The sequence below is a fragment of the Pteropus alecto genome, unplaced genomic scaffold (genome assembly GCF_000325575.1).
Source record: "Pteropus alecto unplaced genomic scaffold, ASM32557v1 scaffold25, whole genome shotgun sequence".
Classification (NCBI taxonomy): domain Eukaryota; kingdom Metazoa; phylum Chordata; class Mammalia; order Chiroptera; family Pteropodidae; genus Pteropus; species Pteropus alecto.
Genome location: NW_006441955.1, coordinates 15,854,684 through 15,873,037, shown reverse-complemented (window position 1 = coordinate 15,873,037; position 18,354 = coordinate 15,854,684). Strand labels below are relative to the sequence as shown.

The 18,354-nt window shown below is 38.2% G+C and overlaps 1 protein-coding gene and 1 long non-coding RNA gene across 5 annotated transcripts in view; one reads left to right on the top strand and one right to left on the bottom strand.

Annotated features, from left to right (window-relative positions):
* The window catches only part of LOC112485772, a 41,849-nt gene extending 27,537 nt beyond the window's left edge, over positions 1-14,312 (top strand). The window contains exons 2-4 of the long non-coding RNA XR_003048548.1: positions 4,018-4,143; positions 12,939-13,082; positions 13,953-14,312. This is a non-coding gene — a long non-coding RNA (uncharacterized LOC112485772). The remainder of the gene's footprint in view (positions 1-4,017; positions 4,144-12,938; positions 13,083-13,952) is intronic.
* PDE4B (phosphodiesterase 4B) overlaps positions 11,258-18,354 on the bottom strand; it is a 398,194-nt gene continuing 391,097 nt past the window's right edge. For 3 of the 4 annotated variants that reach the window (XM_006919294.3, XM_025051973.1, XM_025051974.1), the window contains 4 exons: positions 17,582-17,736; positions 17,344-17,466; positions 16,448-16,630; positions 11,537-13,571 (listed from right to left, as the gene is read on the bottom strand). In XM_006919294.3, coding sequence (XP_006919356.1) covers positions 13,206-13,571; positions 16,448-16,630; positions 17,344-17,466; positions 17,582-17,736 — 827 coding nt within the window. In that variant the 3' untranslated portion in view covers positions 11,537-13,205. Of the gene's footprint in view, positions 13,572-16,447; positions 16,631-17,343; positions 17,467-17,581; positions 17,737-18,354 lie in introns of all 4 variants that reach the window. The other variant, XM_006919293.2, reaches the window with a different exon arrangement.

The window sequence follows — 18,354 nt, the reverse complement described above, 5'->3', positions numbered from 1 at the left end:
CTTATTCCTGGATTTTAGGAAGGAAATGAGAAAAACTCATGTGACTGCATAAGAACGCTTTCTGAAGATTTCAGGTTTTAAGTAATAGTAAAAAGGTATAAAAATGGAGGAAGAGGGACAACTTTTCCAAAATGCAAATGTTTGAGACCATAAGAGAAGTCAAGAAGGCCACTTGGTGAATGGTGAATAGGAGTATATGCTCGGTAAGAAAGCAATGAGAATAGAATAGATGAAAAATTGCTGAGGACCATAGAGGAGCATTCGAACCTCTGAAGAAAATCAAGCCCAAAACACACACACATACGCACACACACACACACACTCTCAGAAAAAGACAAATTTAGAAAGGACCGGGGAGTCCTATAGATGGGGCCAATAGTGTAGAAGTAACATGATTCCCAGGAAAACTCTAGCCTGATAATTATTTTCTCCTATCTTCTCTTTTTTTCCTATCTTCCCATCTTTCCATCTTCTCGGGGAAAATAAACTTCATGCTGAAAGGAAAAAACAAAAAAACAAAAACAAATTGTCTTCATGTAAAGGGGAGAAACATGGTCAAAAAAATAGAAATTCCCAACATTCAGCCTCCTATCTCATGCTTGAATTTCCCCCTTTACATCGCCTGCAACAAGTAAAGGCCTCCTTGAACAACCACGTCTAGTAACTGAGGATTTATCACATCTTCACATTATTAAATTTGGTGGCAATAAAAACAGTTAGAAATTCCAGTTTGTCTTAATTCTGAGTTGAAACAGACCCCATTGGCCTGGGTCCCACCCTTAGTGTAATTTAGCACAAACTAATTATTTTACATAATAATGATTTAATTATTCAAAGATTGTTTCCATTTCTTTTCTCTAAGTAGAGTTATCATTTCTTTAGGCTCAATGATTGGATGGTTGGGTTCCTTTGGTATCCTCTGAAAGTGTTTTAACTTGATTTTAACCAAATGTTACTCTTGTTTGAAAGAAATAGCACGTGAGAAGAGGCCAATGTTCTTTTGTTAAAAGAAAATCAAAGACATCAGAAGAAAGGACTTCTTTTACCTTCCCTCTGCTGAACTTACAAATCCACTTATACCGGTACCCCACCTTTTTTCATATGTTGGGAAAAGTGATTGCCTTCGTAAGACTAATCCTTCCACTAATCCTGTGTGCTTCGGACCACATCACTTTTGCCTTTTCAGGCAGACATTACCGAGGATCCCTCAACCTTTCTTCCCTTAGTTCCTCTCAATCTTTCTTTTTAAAACTAAACTTCTTGTCTGTTCTTATCACCTCCATTTTTTAAAAATCTTCTTACTTTCTATTCACTGGAAACTGGCTATTGAGCCATTACTCCATTGAAAATGATCTAATTTCTAAATAAAATATGTTTTCTTTTTTATTTTACTGTATCTGTCACCAAGATTCAACATTGTGGACCACATCCTTCTTAAAAACATTCTCTTCCTTTAGCTTTCTTAGACATCAGATTCTCTTGGTACACTTCCTAGTTATTGATTTCAATTTCTCAGTCTCTTTTATAGACCTATCTTTTTTATATTCTCTCATTAAATAAAAGAGTTCCTTAGAGATTAGTCCTATCCTCAATCCTCTTTTCTCATTATGCAATGTCTCCCTAGGACATCCCATGACTTCAAGTACCATTATGTATGACTTATGGATATCTCCCAGCCTAGGCTTCTTTGAGTTTCAGATTGTCATATTCATCTATCTACTTGACATCTATTTGGATGTCACGAAGACATCCAAAAATCAACATCCCCTCAAACTGGAATCATGACCTCCCACAAACTAGTACTTCCCTGGTATTTCTTTTTTCAGAAAACAACCTCACCACCTTTTCAGTTATATAAGCCAAAAACTTTGGATCAATTCTTTAGTCTTTTTCACCTCTTTCTTCTCTTATATCAGCTATCACTAAGATCGGTAAATGCCATGACTAAATAACTCTACATCCACACATTTTTCTCCATCTCCACAGTCCCACCCTACTCCAAGATATCATGTTGTCTTGGCTGGACTACTAAAATTGCCTATTAACTTGTCTCCCATGTTTTTTATTGTCATCTCAGGATCTGCCTTCCACACTGTAATTAGAATGATCTTCCAAAATTCAAGTCTTATTATATCGCCTCCCTGCTTAAAATTTTTGGTGGCTTCTCATTGTAAGGAAGAGCAAAATCTCTAAAATGCCCTGTGAGATCTTGCCTGTGCCTGCCTCACCAGCCTCATTTCTTACTACTCCATAATCTCAAGTGTAACCGGCCCTTTTTTCAGTCCTCGTAGGCACTCTGCTTCCTCTGCAATGGGACTTTGGCGCAGGTTGTTTTTATAGTCATAAAATGCTTTCCTTTTCCTTTTCTTATAAATTGGCCAAGGTAATTTCTTTTCATTACTCTCATATTTTCATCCTTTGGAGAACTTGTATCAGTTCCTAGTAACACATTCGCCTTTTAAAAATTTAATATTTGTCTAACTGCAACTTTATTTCATGAGAGTAAGCCTTTTTTTTTTCTGCATATCTTTGTATCCCCAATGTCTAGTAGAGTACCTGACCCACAGTATGAACTCAATAAATATTTGTGGAATGAATGAATGAATACGTCGATAGACCTCAGCGATGGTCGTTTACATTTCTACTCTTTTCATGTGTTCTATCTTTTTCCTGGAATACAACCCTTCCTGCCCTTCTTCCCTTATCCTTTTGATCTGCTGACTGCTTCAATATCCTTCAAGACTCAGCCTCAAATATTTAACCCTGTCCTCATATGAGAAGTGCTCCCTGTCATCCACCCTCCCAAAATAGTTGCTTCCACTTTTGTGTTCTTCATGCATACTTCCATTTTACCCCTTGTATAATGTTATCAATTTTTTTTTATTTGCACATCTGTCTTCTTATATTCTCCAAGGAGAAAGGAAAATGTTTTAAAACAATATCTGAAAAATATTAAGAACTCAATGCATATTTCCTTAATTAATCAATGATAAGTGCAGAAGAACAATTCGAAATAGTAGATTGGTTCCCCTGACTTCTTTCACTGTTCTATTGGCATCTTTTCTGAAACTGTGTGTTTGGGGAAAGAAGACAGTTTTCTTCAGTTAGAAGGTGATAAGCCCTTAGCTAAGAGTGTACAAGTACCATGTTCTTCTGCTAGACTTGACACATAAAGTGAAGAGGTGTGAGGAGAGCCTCTCTGTCCTGTATGTGGTTTCTTGTCTCTAAAAGCATGATTTTTCAGGATACTGAAAGGATTTAACCAATGTGTTTTTGACTCGTAATTGGCGATCTCTGAGAAATCAGCAACAACACAAAATATGTCATAAATAAGGGAATATGTGACAGACAAATATTATCTCAATCATTAGGAAAAAAAATCCAGCAGTACAGATTGTCGAGCATGACATCATTGTATAAGAAATTCTAGAATAGATAATTAAAATATGATTTGTAGGTCATTTGAGAGGAAAGTAACTAGCATGAGTCCTCTAAGAACGAGTCATGCTATAATAATCTCTCAGTTAGTGTTAGTAGATTAGAGGGAAGTGCTTTAGACATTATGTCTAAATTTCAAGAAAGTTTTTGATTGCATTTTTCTTGATATGTTTATGCACATAGCTAAAATTATAGTAGATTCATGGCCATTGCCAATGGAGTACTGACTAATAGATTGATGCTGATCTGGAAGACTGCTGGCAGCTTAACACACCTCCATTTCTTGTCCTGTTCTGGTTAACATTTTTACCAGTAGTGTAATTAAAAATATAGAATGCATTATTATAATAGGTTATCAGAATCAGAATTCAAAATTATTTTTAGGTCAAAAACAATGTTGGTTTTAGGATTTAAACCAACAATATGAAGATTTTTCCCACACATATATTATCTTATTTAATCATTATAGTAGGGTATTAATATTACTAATTACACTCATATATTGCATGACTGCCTGTGCATAAATTATGTCAGTCTTTCTAAATAATCTGATATGGATATCATTTTTCCATTTTACAGAAAAGGAAACTGAAGATCAAACAAATTAAGTACCTTCTCTAAGGTCTCAAAGATAGTCCTGGAGCTGGGGTTTACACACAGTTCAGTCTGACACCCGAACTGAAGACTCTCTCTCCTTTACTCCATGTGAGTTTTGCAGATGAAATGTATTAGAAAGGTGTAAATGATGCACTGAGTTACAGAAACTCAATTCTACAAGCAGAGAATGGAGGAGACATGGTTTCACACTGGTTCGTGTGAAAAGGTGTGAAGGGTTTGTTTGCCTATAAGCATCTTATGAATCATCAGGGTGAGTCATTGACTTCTCCCCAAATGAATACAATCTTGGGCTATGTGCGCTCTACCATGACTGAAATATGGCGCTTTATTCTGGGACACTCATCCTAAGAAAACACTGTCAATGTGAGCAAGCCCAGGATAATTTGACCAGAATGATGAATTTAAGTCATATGAAAAATGGTTGAAGGAACATTGTAGAAAACACATGACTTCTAGCTATATACAGTTCACATTTGTTAACATATACTATGGGCTAGAAACTATTCTAAATATTTTACAGCCTTAATTTATATAATCTTCACAATAATCTTTGAAATAGGTACAGTTATTATTACTTCTATTTTACAGATAAGGATACTGAGGCATAGAGAGGTTATATTATTTTTCCCAAGGTCACATCATCATGAACTCTGAAAGTTTGACTCCTATTTTCAACTGCAACAAGAAATTAGAAGAGGAGTTATATACATTGACTGGCTATGGAAGGAAAAAACATAAACCAGAAAGGGTGCTTTAGAAGAGTATAGTTTGATTCCATCTCAAAAATTTAATAATTTACATCATCTTAAAAAAATATTGCAGTGTTCTCTGCCACTGGAAGTTTTCAATTAGACATATTTTTGAGAGGGGACTAATATGGCTTACACATTTCCTTCTATTTTAATGAGCCTATCGGTGTCAGCATAGTTCCATATTGGTGGGTTAGAGTAAGAGCATTTCTCCTCCTGGAATCTTGAGTTATGTATAGAAAAATCTAGATTAACTAGAATTTGACTTACAGAACCCTAAATTAATCAAAATGTATTACCGTGTTATGCTTTTCAAAGGCAATTTAAAAAAAGTGTTTATCATTTATCCTTTAAATGATTTATCATTATATTACTTATATCATTTAAAAGAGTTAATATAATTTATTCTTCCATTCATGACAACATATATCCAGATAATAAAGATTTATTGAGCACGTACGATATGTAATACTATCTCTGATTTCATCTTTAGGTTTCTATTGTCTGCTCTATCTAATTATGAAAAAATTTAGGCTCAGAAAATTTAAGTGATTTGCCCAAATTCCCACAGCTAAGAAGGGACAGAGCAAGGCCTGGAACAAAGATTTGTCAAATCTTGCTATCCCCAGAATACTCTATTCCTTCTCCCACCAAAAAAATCATGTAGACAGATATATTTCACAAGTAATTTCAATAACAAGATTTTCTAGCTTGTGTCTTGGATCATTTGCTCAACAAATATGACAGAGAATTCCTTTCATTTAGGGCCAACATAGTGATTGCTGACAAGGAATACAAAGATTAAAAAGGAAACAAAACAAAATATATTGTCCTCTCTTGGAGATGCTTAGTGCTGAGGGGGAGACAGATCTGAAAACAGATCAATGCAATCTAGTGAGAGAAACTGAGAGTCAACTTGCTGCAACACACATTCTTCTCATCTGCTCATTAACTGGGGTTTTACTGTCATCAACATCCAGATATATTCAAAAAACGTCTGAGCACAGACTCTGTGCCAGCTATGATGCTGGGCATTGCGGAAACAGGGCAAAGCATCAGACCTGACTGACCTTTGCCCTCGCAGAAGTTACAGTTGTTTGATTTCATGTGAACATTTTGGCCTGACTCTTCTTGAGATTTCCATGTAGGGAACTAGAAAAACTGTGGAGTCACATCTTACTTGAATGTTAGGTTAGATGTCAACGAGAAAGATAAAAATAGAATATAAACCAAATTACCGTTGAAAAGAACTATATTGGACAGGTCGTGCTTTTTCTCAAAGCATCCATAATGGCCATTTTGGTTTATCTCCCAGTGTTGTAAATGATCACTTTTTATTTGTTTTTAATTTTACCTAAGCACCAGATGACTTAATTGTCTTGCTTTGAAGGTCCATGCTTTGCAATAAGAATATATCTTTAGATATTAAAAATCTTACTCAGCAAATACAGTGAGAGGCATGCAGGAACTGAGACCAAATGAGGGAGTAGCTTAAGTCTCCACTTAGGCTCACTCTAGGGCCTGCACTCAGAGCACGGAACTGTGGAGAGAGGTGAGAGCTGCCTGGGGTGAAGCAGCAGACTCAAAGAGCCTTCTCGAGCAATAAAAGGGTTTGGTAAAATTTCTCTATCAAAGATATGTAGAAGAATTTTTGTCCTTTTAGGGATGGGGTAAAATTTGAGGGGAAGGAAAAAAAGAACAGGAGAGTCTGGGAAGGTCACTACTGAAGACTCCAAGTTCCAACCACTGAGCAGAGCCAGAGGGCAAAGGTCAAGCATCAGTGCAAATCTGGCAAAGAGTGTGGGAATACCTGGACGTAGAGATGGGGAAAGCTTGAGTGCCATAAGGAAACATTTGACCTTTGTCTTTTCCTCACCCACCTCTTAAAGTTTGTGAGTGAGCTTCCTAATTGTATTGGGAGGAGGTATAACAAGATGGAGAAATGTTCTTATATGCAAATTTATCTTGGGAGTGCTCAAAATATATTTGCACAAAATAACTATTGAGAGCTCTTTGGTTTAGAAGGTGAGATTCCCCCTAAGTCGTGCTCCACCAACAAAAGGTGAATCTACCTGCAGTGCAAAAGCCAGGAAAAATAACAGATTTTGCTCCTGAAAGGAGTATCTATGAGTTGGAGGATAGAGTGGAAAAAATAAAGAGAGAACGAGACAACTGTGAGGTGGCAGAAAGTAGCGTGCTATTGAATATGACCTCCCAAGACCCCCTGTACATTCTATAAAAACACAAAATGATTGGTGTGGGCAGATTTCTTGAGGAACCTACTGAAAAGAATACACCTGGCATCAGGGATAAGTTAGGGTTAAACATAGTTAGCTTACATAGATAGAGGGGCTAACTGTAGATAGGGAGCTGCTCACTGATAGGTTTAAGACTCTCAGAAACTTGGCCCTAAACTTCAGATTCGTACATCTAATTGCCTCCTCAACATCTCCAACCAAAATCTGTTCCTCTCCAAATGCTCCCCATCACAGGAAATGTTCCCACCATTCAATAGGTTACCTAGGTTACATCTTTGGGATCTTTGTCATTCCTTTTCCTGTGGTTCCATTTTCAAATGCATCAGCCAGCCCTGTTGCCTCTGCCTTAAAAATGTACTCCAAATCTTCCAACTCTCAATACTTCTACTAGCACTAATCTTGTCAAGTTCATGTCACTTCAGAAGACCATTTCAGTAGCCTCCTAACTGGTCTCCCTGATTCTGCATATGCCTCAATATAGTTTATTCCCCTCACAGAGTAAGCTTTTAGATGAATGTAGGTCCTGTCATATCAGTTCCTTGCTTAAAATTGTCCAATGACCTCCTAAAGTCCCTACAATAGCCTAACAACTCTGTGACCTGACTGCCAACCTTATTTCCTGCTCTTCTTCCTCACCTGGCCTTTTTGCTGTTCACTGAGGTTGACAAGCCCATTACATTTTTAGGGCCTTTGTGTTTGCTATACTCCAGTCTGGGCCATTAATAAGGGGTGAAGCTGGGATTCCAAGCAGGCAATCGAACTCCAGGGCCATTGCTTTTAACCATCATCACTCGCCAGTCCCATAGTACATATCACACTACCTGATATTGTATAGTTTATCTTTTTATTTGTTATTTTCTCCCACTAAAATATAAACTTTATAAGGGCAGGGGCTTTGTTTTGTTTAATACTTGGCACATAATTAACACTCCATAAATATTCGTGGAAAGAATGAATCCTTAGATGACATCTGTGATACAATGGCTTACACTTATGTACTTTAATTGTACTATTCACTGGTCTTTACAAAAACCTTATGAAGCAATTAGTATTATTTTCCTTATTTTAATGAGGAGGGAACTGTGGCTTGAAGAGGTTAAGTATTTGTTCACAGTCACACAGCTGGAAAACGGAATGGCAGAGATTTGAATCAGAACCTGTTCACCATTAGAACCTAAGCTCTTAACCCCTGAGCTATGTTTATCCTACTACCCCAAGGTCCTGCTTCCTTTTCTCCCTGATTCTCTGTGTAGCACCTAACTACACCAAGAAAATAATTAATATGTTTGAAGAATATAGACCCTAAGAAACCAAAAATGCTTTAGCATAAAGCATTTAAAGTTTTATAACTAGATAGTACCTGTTCAAACATACAGTCCATTCTTCTAATTTTAGAGAAGAGTTTGAGATGCAGAGAAGTTGAATGGGTGTCTAAGGTTATGTTGTTGCAGAAAAAGCCCCATATTAGGAAACGGAACTTCTGGTGAGTAACTGTGTGTTATGGGTTGATTTGTTATCCCCTCCATCAAATGTATATATTGAAGTTCTAACCCTTCACACTGCAGAATATGACTTTATTTGGAGATAGGGTTATTGTAGATTTAATTATTTAAAAGGAAGTCATAATGGAGTAGGGTGGTCCCTTAACCCAATGTGAGTGGTGTCCTTATAAAAAGGGGAAATTTAAACACAGACATGCACATGGAGAGAACACCATGTGAACGTGAAAGCAGAGATCAGGGTGCACAAAGCATAGGTTTATAAATGGGATTTGCCAACCATCATGCCCCATGTTGGTTCAGCGGTTTTAAGGCTCATATGATCATTGATTTGATCACTGAGTAAGACATGGAGCTCAGAGAGGTAGCAATGGAATGGCGAGAAAAGGCCTGGGTTTATTATACCCATTTAACAGACTTATCATCCTTATTTTACTGAAGCCCAGGGAGTAGTTGACTTGTCTAAGGTTGAGTGGTTGGATAATTTAGGATTTGAACCTAGGCCTCATGGCAACAGAATCCATTCAATCAACCACCCTTTTTCACTTGGCCTTTTTAGTCTTTCTTCAATGGACTGAGAATTACTATGACCCTCAACTTATTTATGTTAAAATAAGGCTGTGGGAACATGCCTGGGAACTGCTTTCCTGTGTATGTGTGTGTGAGTGTGTGTGTGTGCGTGCGCATGTGTGCATGCGCATGTGTATGCCTGTGTATTTGTGTATTTCTTTTCAACTCTGACAATTCCATAGCCTTAGGCTCTTATATATTTTGTTAAGTATCAAGCTATTGCTCTTAGGCTTGGCAAAGATTGCACAGTATTTTCTGTGTCTGCAGTCATTTCTTGCCATCAGGAACACTGACATGCCATCACAGATAGGGGGGTGATTACACTTAGGGCCTATGTTCTGGAACCAGGTGATTAACTTTCTTTTCAATTGATCTTCATTTTGGTTTTCCTACAAACATAATTATAATTCAGTACTCTAAAAGGCAAGTGGTGAACAACAATAGCAGATTACAAGCTCTTGGAATATAAAGCTCTGTCTTGCTTATCTCTCATCTCTACTCTCATCTCTGTATCTGAACCAGTGCCTGCTCATGGCAGGTGCACAATGTCTGCAGACAGTTGCTGTAAAAGAAAGTTGCTATGGTGTGAATGTGTGTATCACCCAAAATTCAGACGCTGAAATCATAACTCCAAAGATAGATGATGATATTAGGAGGAGGAACCTGTGAGAGGTGCTAGAGTCATGAGGGTGGAGTCTACATGAATGGGATTAATGCTCTTATGAAAGAGCCTGGAGAGATTTCTAGCCCCTTCTACCATGTAGGGACACAAGGAGAAGTCATTGGCCATGAACCAGGAAATGGGTCCTCAGCAGAATGTGAGCGTATTGGTGTCTTAATCTTGGACTTCCTGGCCTCTAGAACTGTGAGAAATAAATTTCTGTTGTTTTTAATTTACCTAGTTTTGGTATTTTGTTACAGCACCCCCGATGGACTAAGAAAAAAGCCTTAGCTACAAGCATATTTCTCTCTCTGGAACAGTGGTTCCCTACTCACAATTACATATTAGAATTACCTCAGGAGAATTTAAAAAATTTGATACCCAGGGCTCCATTCAAGACCAATTCATATAGAAATCTGAGGTAAGGATGAGTGCCAAACATCAACATTTAAAAAAAATAGGCATTCCCCAGATGATTCTCATTTTGCAGCAAGGGTTAAGAACAACTTCTCTGTAGAAACAGACCTACAAACATTTATAAATATTTATGGCTGTAGACATTTTAAAAGTCCCACCTGTGGTTATTCTAACGGATTCACTTTTGTCGCTCAATCAGTAAAGGCTCAGAGATGGTGGGGTGCAATTGGAAATCAGGGGTGGTGACGAAATGCTATAAATATTAGCTCTGTAGCTAGCGGGCAAGCTGATTCTGCAATGTTGGCTCATCTTCAATTATCTCTATAAAGAAATATAATGATTTCATTTTTTTGAGTGGAGTTCTCTAGAGCAGATCCTCTTACTTGTTCACAAACCGCTTACCTGAGTCATCTACTGATTCTTGCAAACTTCTTAACCACACACACACATACACACACACACTTCTCAGTATAATTTTTTTAAAGCTAACTATAAGATTTCAACAAAGCATTCAACAAAATATTTTGCTTATGATATCTACACGGTTCTTTCAAAAAATAAAAGCCTAACCATTTGATCAACAGAAGACTCCATGGATCATCGAAAGACCACAAGTATCCGCAGGAGTTCTGTGAACTGTGCTTTCAGAGGACTATTTGCCCCTCAGATTCTTCCTGTGTCAAATGATCGATGGGACCATCTGACTAATGTTCTGTGAGTCTATGATTCACTTTTCCAGAGGCCTCAGAGAAGATGGAGATTCCCTTTATTTACCTAGTAAATTAAACTCTTCAGATTCTTAAGGTGGTTCTGTTTGGTTTCATTCATTACCTCTCTTCCCATTTTCTTAGCAACTGGGTGAACGATTGCTAAGAAAATGTGTAATGTTCCAAGTTGGGGACTTTTCAGACACAGATTCTGAAACTTCAGTTTTGATGTTGGCCAGGCAAAGTGGTTGGTTTTCTTTGTGGGGTATGTTAGAAGAGAAGCGAAAAAAGGTCTGCTTTTAATACGTCAGAACTAACCACAAAATAATTGGGCCTACAGTCTAATCTAATCATGCTTTTGTTTATTCACCTCATAGAAAAGTCTGTTAAGAATGCAGTTGAACACAATATATAATAATAATAGTATTATAAGATACATTGTGAGAAGCTTTTGAAAATAAAATGTCCACCCGAAATAATGCAGTGTTCATAGATATACAAACCCATTAGTCATGCACATTTGTGCCATTTCTTTAACTATTGAGTCACAATGCTGAACTGAAAGCATGAAATATATTTTACAAACTGAGACTGAAGCCAGTAAGAGGCCTAACAACTGTTATGAGAAGCTTCACATTTGCATAATTTACTACATCAGTTCACATTTTATTATAAAATTCACATTGTTTTATTGTTTTCTTTTGTAATTAATTTGAACATGATTTTTTTCCTGCTTAATGGCAGGCAGGAGGCTTTCTTTTCAAAGTCAGTAGTTTGGAAACACTCAGAAGAACCATCTGTGAGCAAATGTAGTGTTGCTTTTTAAACTGAAGCCACAGTTACAGTAGAACCCCGTTAGAGCCCAACTTGTGCGTACACAGATTTGGACAGAACATAGGTGAAAACTACATCCCATTGCCTCCTACCCCTATCGAACTATACAAAAGTAAAAGCTCCGTATAAACCATTCAGTATCCAATGTGAGAATCCTGTTTCTAAACTGGTTCATAAAGGTGTTGAGCAGTATTAGCAACTCAGACAGGTAAAGGGCAGACCCTCTGAGTAAAAGAGCCCACCGATGATGTCACTGGCAAGGGGGCCGTATATCTCTCTTAAGCAATGTTCAGTTTATAGAATACACAATACAAAACGTTACAAGAAAATCGCAACTCTTAGGCAGAGTTTTCTACACGAATTTAACACCACCATTGGCAGGCAATGTTAGATATATAAATTAATAACTTACAAAACATTACATTATATACATTAAGTAATAAATACATGGTTATAAACAGAAATGAAGGTGTTAGCGCAGAAGGCAGTGCAAGAGAAAGACGGCAGCATTAAATTGAAAATGGCATAATTGGGTGTGAGAGTGAAGAGAGGAGGGGGAGAACAGCATGGGGCAATGAAGCTCCCAGTGGCATAGGAATTCCGGACACCACAGGGCGCACTGCCTTATTACGCTGGTTTTACACAGACGGTTACTATGAACAGCACAACTACTCCCTTCCTACCCCTTAGTTTATTCAACTTTATTCTGTTGACAGAAAAAAAGTGGAACTCTCAAGGAGAAAAAGTACTGTTCAAGGCAGGCAAAGAGAGATAGGTTGTAAGGGCAACTGTGGAATCAGATGGGACAACAGGGGAAGGAAGTAGAATGTGGTTAGAAGCGTATCCTTTCAATTTGCAAAAGTAACTGTAGTAAAGTGAAAGATATTGCCCAAGAAAGAAGGAAGACCATTTTCTTTCCTTTTTTTTTTTTTTCCAGAAATAGTCAAAAAAAGTTTGTGTCAACTTTGAACGCTTATCTGTGTAGAAGTTGATACTAAACTCTACGTATTCAACAGGCATTTTAAAGACGTGAAAATGTTTTACAAAAAAGGCACACAGGTTGGCAGACAAAGGGACAGGTGAGCAGATTTATAAATGAAGTTATCGGTCAATTCAGTCACTAGAGGGGACAGATTCCCAAAACTTAGTGCAGAAAAATCTCTCAGTTTTGTGTCTTCTATTTTCAGGCCATTTAGTCGTGATCCGAACTTGGCCTCCAGTACCACATGAAGCTTCAGCTCTCCACCAAGCTTGCAAGCAAGGCAAGTCAACCGTGGAATTTCCTGAGCTGCTATTTGCTTCACGGTCTTGCACTCTGGCTCCATACTCAAGTAACTTGAAAAGCCACATGGCCCTTGTCCTGTGCAGGCCTTGGCCTCCATGGTGGGCTGGCCCTACCATATAGCTGGCATGCTTGTCAAGGTGGAATGTACATCTCCACAGAGAGAGGGAGATTATGTGTCGACTGGGGACTTGTCTTCTGTCGCAATGTCCACATCGGTCTCTTCCAGTGAATCCCTATTTTCTGGGTCGATCACACAAAGTGTCTTTGTGCTGCTGAAATAGTTGTGGCCCTCTCCCTCTCTTTCAGGTCCTTCAGAATCCTCCTCTTCTAGGGTCAGTTCAAATTGAAACTTCTCCATCAGCCCCTGGCAGTCTCTGTTCTGCTCGTCCAGCGGTGGGGAGGGACTCTGGGGTATCATGCTCTGATACCAGTTCCTGTTATCTTCTAATGTGTCCAGAATGTCCTGGGCATCAGGCTGTACCAGATCTGCCCATGTCTCCCACAGCGGATGGACAATGTAGTCAATGAAACCAACCTGGAGGAAAATAAGGTCACATATCTGTTATTGTGATGGGCCTTAAAAACCAAACACGTCATCCTGGTTTCCATGCAAAGAAAAAGCAACAACCCCAGAGAGTTTGTTAATAATGGATCCCATTATTTGAGCAACTACTGTATATAGTATGTCCTGCACTGGATGCAATATAAAAATCACTGCTCTTAGTCCTGCAAAGTATTGTTACCCACTATCTACAAAGGAGGAAACTAAGACTCATTGAGATTAAATATCTCGATGGAGGTCACAGAGCCAGTAAGTGGTGGAGCTGGGCCTCAGTCCCAGCTTTGTCTGATTCCAAACCTTGTGTTCGTCTCACGTCTCAGTATAACTGACGACTTTTCCTTTTACGTGTGCCAGATAAGAAGTCTGGATGTAACCCTGGCCGGGAATGACCGTCATTACTTGGCTTCTGTGAGTCATTCTCTGAAGAAGGAAGCCCCAGGTCTAAGAAGTTCTGACTCAACATTCCTTCCCTGATAACTTGAAAATATGCTACAGTTCCAAAGAATGGGGGCCAGCCTCTGACTACTCTGAAATGTCTCAAGAACTGTGGAATGCTTTTGGTTTACAGATGAGTTTGGTAAAACATCTGAAAATACTTCAAGCTCCTAAACAAATATCCCCTCTATGGACACGTCTGCGATTGTTTTAGATCCATAAGGCACATAGTCATTTCCATCAGGAGAAAGAAGGGAAAATAAAAACAATTAAGCAGTTCCTGTGCGAGTGTTCCTGCGAATAAATATGAGGCTTATGGCTCTGTTATGGTTTACACAGGCACTATGCATCCTGTATGAGCTGGCTCTGTGGCCGCATGCTGACCTCTTCATTGTGGGACAAACAGGAAACACTGGGGGTGGGAGCAGGTTGAGAGAAAGAATAGGCATCAGTTGAATGAGGGAATGGAATTCCCCTGTCAGGGTCTAGCGAGCTGGAGAGATGTTAGTTTGGTATTCAGGGGGAGATGAGCGAGGGCAATTTATATGCACCCATGGGAGATTATATAGCTACATTTCCACACTACTGGAAACTTCTCTTCATTAATATTCTAGCTTTTGGCCGGTCATTTAATACATCGAGGTTGTAGCATATTAAAGAGTCTTAGTCATATGTGAACTCATTTACATCTTATTTGTCTCTCATCTCTCTTCTCTCTGGTGATTCCCTAGCCTGAATAGAATTTATGCTAAAGACAGGGCAGCTCTGACCTGCATTAGTTATAAGAACTAGATTGTATTTGATTCAGATATTTCTTTTGCTTCCACCCACTCTTTTTCCCTCTCTTTTTCTTCTTTATGTGTGTCTAATTGACTTTAGAGACTATTTTCAAGGTGTTTTCCAGGGACCTGAAAAAACAAGCTCAAGGCACTGGAGAAAATTGAATCATGTGAATACAATGCAGTCATTTCCTTTCTTCATTTGTTTTGCTTCTGCTAAATGCTCAGCGTTTTTTGAAAGGTGGCCTCTAGTTGCTTATTTCCTAGGTCCTGGAATAAGAGAGCTCTACAAATCCTAACAGCACTTAGTCAAAGGCTTTATTGCCAGATGACTCAGACAGAGCACATCTATGGGAAATACCAGCTAGAACCACAATGTCATGGCCACAGGGAGACCTGTCCACAGTGATGGAGAGTGAAGAGCTTTAGGTAGGGGTGGCCGAGTCACTAAAGAGCTGGTGAAAGGGACCAAGAGGACAGCTTCTTCACCTGACACACTGAGGAAATACAAGCTACCTCACAAGGCTGTGTGGAGGTTCAAATAGGATAATATATGGGCAAATGTGTGGAAAACAGCATTGACACTAGATAAATATTAAAAAAATCATAGTTCATGAAAGGGCATTCTAATTAATTAATTAATTAATTAATTGATTGATTAAGATCTTGTTCTAATTAAGGCTTTAGGGTATTTGAATTGGTCCTAAATTAATGTTATGCATTTTCATAGCATATTAGACTTTTAGAACACGTTCACAGATTTTAAACTCATTTGACTGAGTTTCTTTAAGAAGCAACCAAATAACTGCAAAGGAATTATACACTCATATACAAGCATATGGAAATTTGGGGGTAGCAGATAGCAGGGAGAGGATAAACACTAACAAAAAACACTGTAAGTGCTTTTGTGAGAAAAACCTTGGACAGCCTATAGACTCATTCTCTCAATCATGACCACCTGGCTCAGGCTATTTTTTGTTCTAAAAAAAAAAAAGAAACTTTTCAGCAAGTCCTGAAGCCTTTGTAGGAATAGTGACACTTTCTAGTGCTATATACTCTGCAACTAGAGGCCTCTGGAGCCTTTCTGCAACCCCCCGCCTCCAGTGTATTTGTCTTCAGCACACAGGGACTTTGTAGCTTTTGACATAACTGGAAGATGTCAGCATGTTCTCAGAGGTGTAGAGGAACACAAGACAGAGCTTGGACTATGAGGTAGAAGAAGTATGTAGGAATAAGATTCACTACCTCTGGTTATGGTGGCTATGGAGAGATAGCAAAATAGGCTGCAGGAAACAAGAATAAAGCTCCTGGATAAAAAGAGAGCTAGGAGGAATCTAAGTGGATGAGATGAAGCAGCAGCCTTCAGTTCAATCAGCTGGATTTGCTAAGGTCATAGACAACTAACCAAACTGTTTGAGAATACACAGTCCAAAGTTTGATGGGTTCTGATGACTGCTTTATCTCCACCCTGTGAAACTGACTGTAATGGAGAAGGCAATGAATGAGTCATGAGTATAATGGAACTAAATGAGTAGTTGCTTCCTTATGATTTTATATAAAAGAAAGGAACTAGACAGAATCCTCCAGTTCTACAATCAGCAGAGCTCACAAAAACTTTGAAAACATATTAGATACCTGGGATTTTTCCACAGAGGCTGTGTGCTTATCGCACATTGGGCTAATTTCCATTCCCCTTTCCCGCTCCTTGTCTCCCTGCTGGAAAAATTCCTCCATGATGCGGTCTGTCCACTGCCGATACAATTCCAAGGACTTGGTGGGGTTGCTCAGGTCTGCACAGTGCACCATGTTGCGAAGGACCTGAAATCAAGTTTTGGAAATCCCATAAAACTAGGTGTAAATACTACCAGAACATCTCATCTCTCTCATACTAGTACACTTGATACCAAACCCAAGAACATTTTTAGTTGCATTATAATTATAGTGTGTGCATCAAAAAAGCAGAATTACAATGGTGCTGGCCAGAGTTGGTCATTGACCATTAGAGGAGTCCCAAAAGGGAAAATGTGTGTCTTCTTAGATTGATGGCCACTGAATTTAAAACTGGAAAGGACAGTAGAGGTCAGATACTGCCATCATTTTCCTTTCCTCAGTTTGGAAAAAATGCAAAGAACTACTCAAAGTAAATATCTTCATATTTTCTGCTTGTGGAAAGAGGAAACCAGCTGATGACAATTTGTATAACCAAAACAGACCTAACAAACTTCAAGTCAATGAGATTGATATCCAAACACGAGCTTTTGAAAACAGCAGTCACGTACACCTTATTGCAAATAGATTTTACCATTTATTTTTAGAACTAAGCAATTCAATAAATAGGGTTATGTTTTTCCTCATAAATTAGAGAATAAACTGCAATGCTTTTCTTAGGTATTTCTTAGCTTGCTTAGTTTGTTCTTAAAATAAGCCCAAAGCTGTAGTAATAACCTAGAACATGCAACTGAAGTTCGTTTTCATTTTTTAATTGTTGTTTGGTTTGGCTTTGTGTTAAATCAAAGGCTTTTATTAAATACCTGTATGCGATCAGTATAGTTGTCGAGCAGGAGAACACCTGAACTTGTAACTTTCTTTGTTTCTACCATTGTCTTCAGGTCTGCCAGCAGGCTCATATGTTTGGACATATCGGTTGCCAACACCTTGGGTAAAAAGAAAATGAAAACTTTCAATAAGCTCAGTTTATCGGAGAGAATGGAATTTCTCCTCCTGCAAAGGTAAAAGTAAGCGAGGAATGCAGAGAGGCTGAAGTCTTACCATGTCGATAACCATTTTCCTGAGTGTCTGACGCTGTTTCTTGCTGAGATTCTGGAAGATGTCACAGTGTTCTTCTTGCAGCAGTTTGAAACCCACGGCCAGATGATGGTTTTCCAACACAGATTCATCATTATACATCAAAGCAAGTTCTGAATCTAATAAACGAGAAAAAACGACAACTTAATAAAAAGGGGTACAGTTCAAACACTAATATTATCTTAATGTGAAATCAGATCTAGTTCTCTTTAAGTGGTTTCAGGAACCAAGATCCACGTCATTTCTTCTTGGAGAAACAGTCTCCCTCTACAAAAGGATATAGTCAGTCTCTAAGCAAAAAAAAAAAAAAAAAAAAAGTGTCTAGTAGATACTAGTGCATAAGCTTTCTCTTTGATTAAAATTGATGGTATTTTAAAACCTTTTTTTCCTTCTTCACTTCATAAAGAATTCGACATTGAGTAAGAGCATTCCCGAGCAGCTAAATCCTATTTTTATCTCAGATTGTAATCTCCTTTACGTCGTCATATATTTTGTGCTTTGGAAAAGAATAAACTAAAACTTTATCAAATGTACTAATATTTTCAAACTATATTCACTTTTCAATATGCTTCCCAGCTCTGTCAATTGTGAGTTTTGGATTTTCAAAGAAGATAATGTAAAATTTCATTTTATCCAAATAATGTAGTTTTTTTGAGCTTTCCATAAATATGGTAACAAAATAGTAATGCTTTTTAGAACAATCTTGATGTCAAATTTCCTGCCTTCTGGCTTTGTAC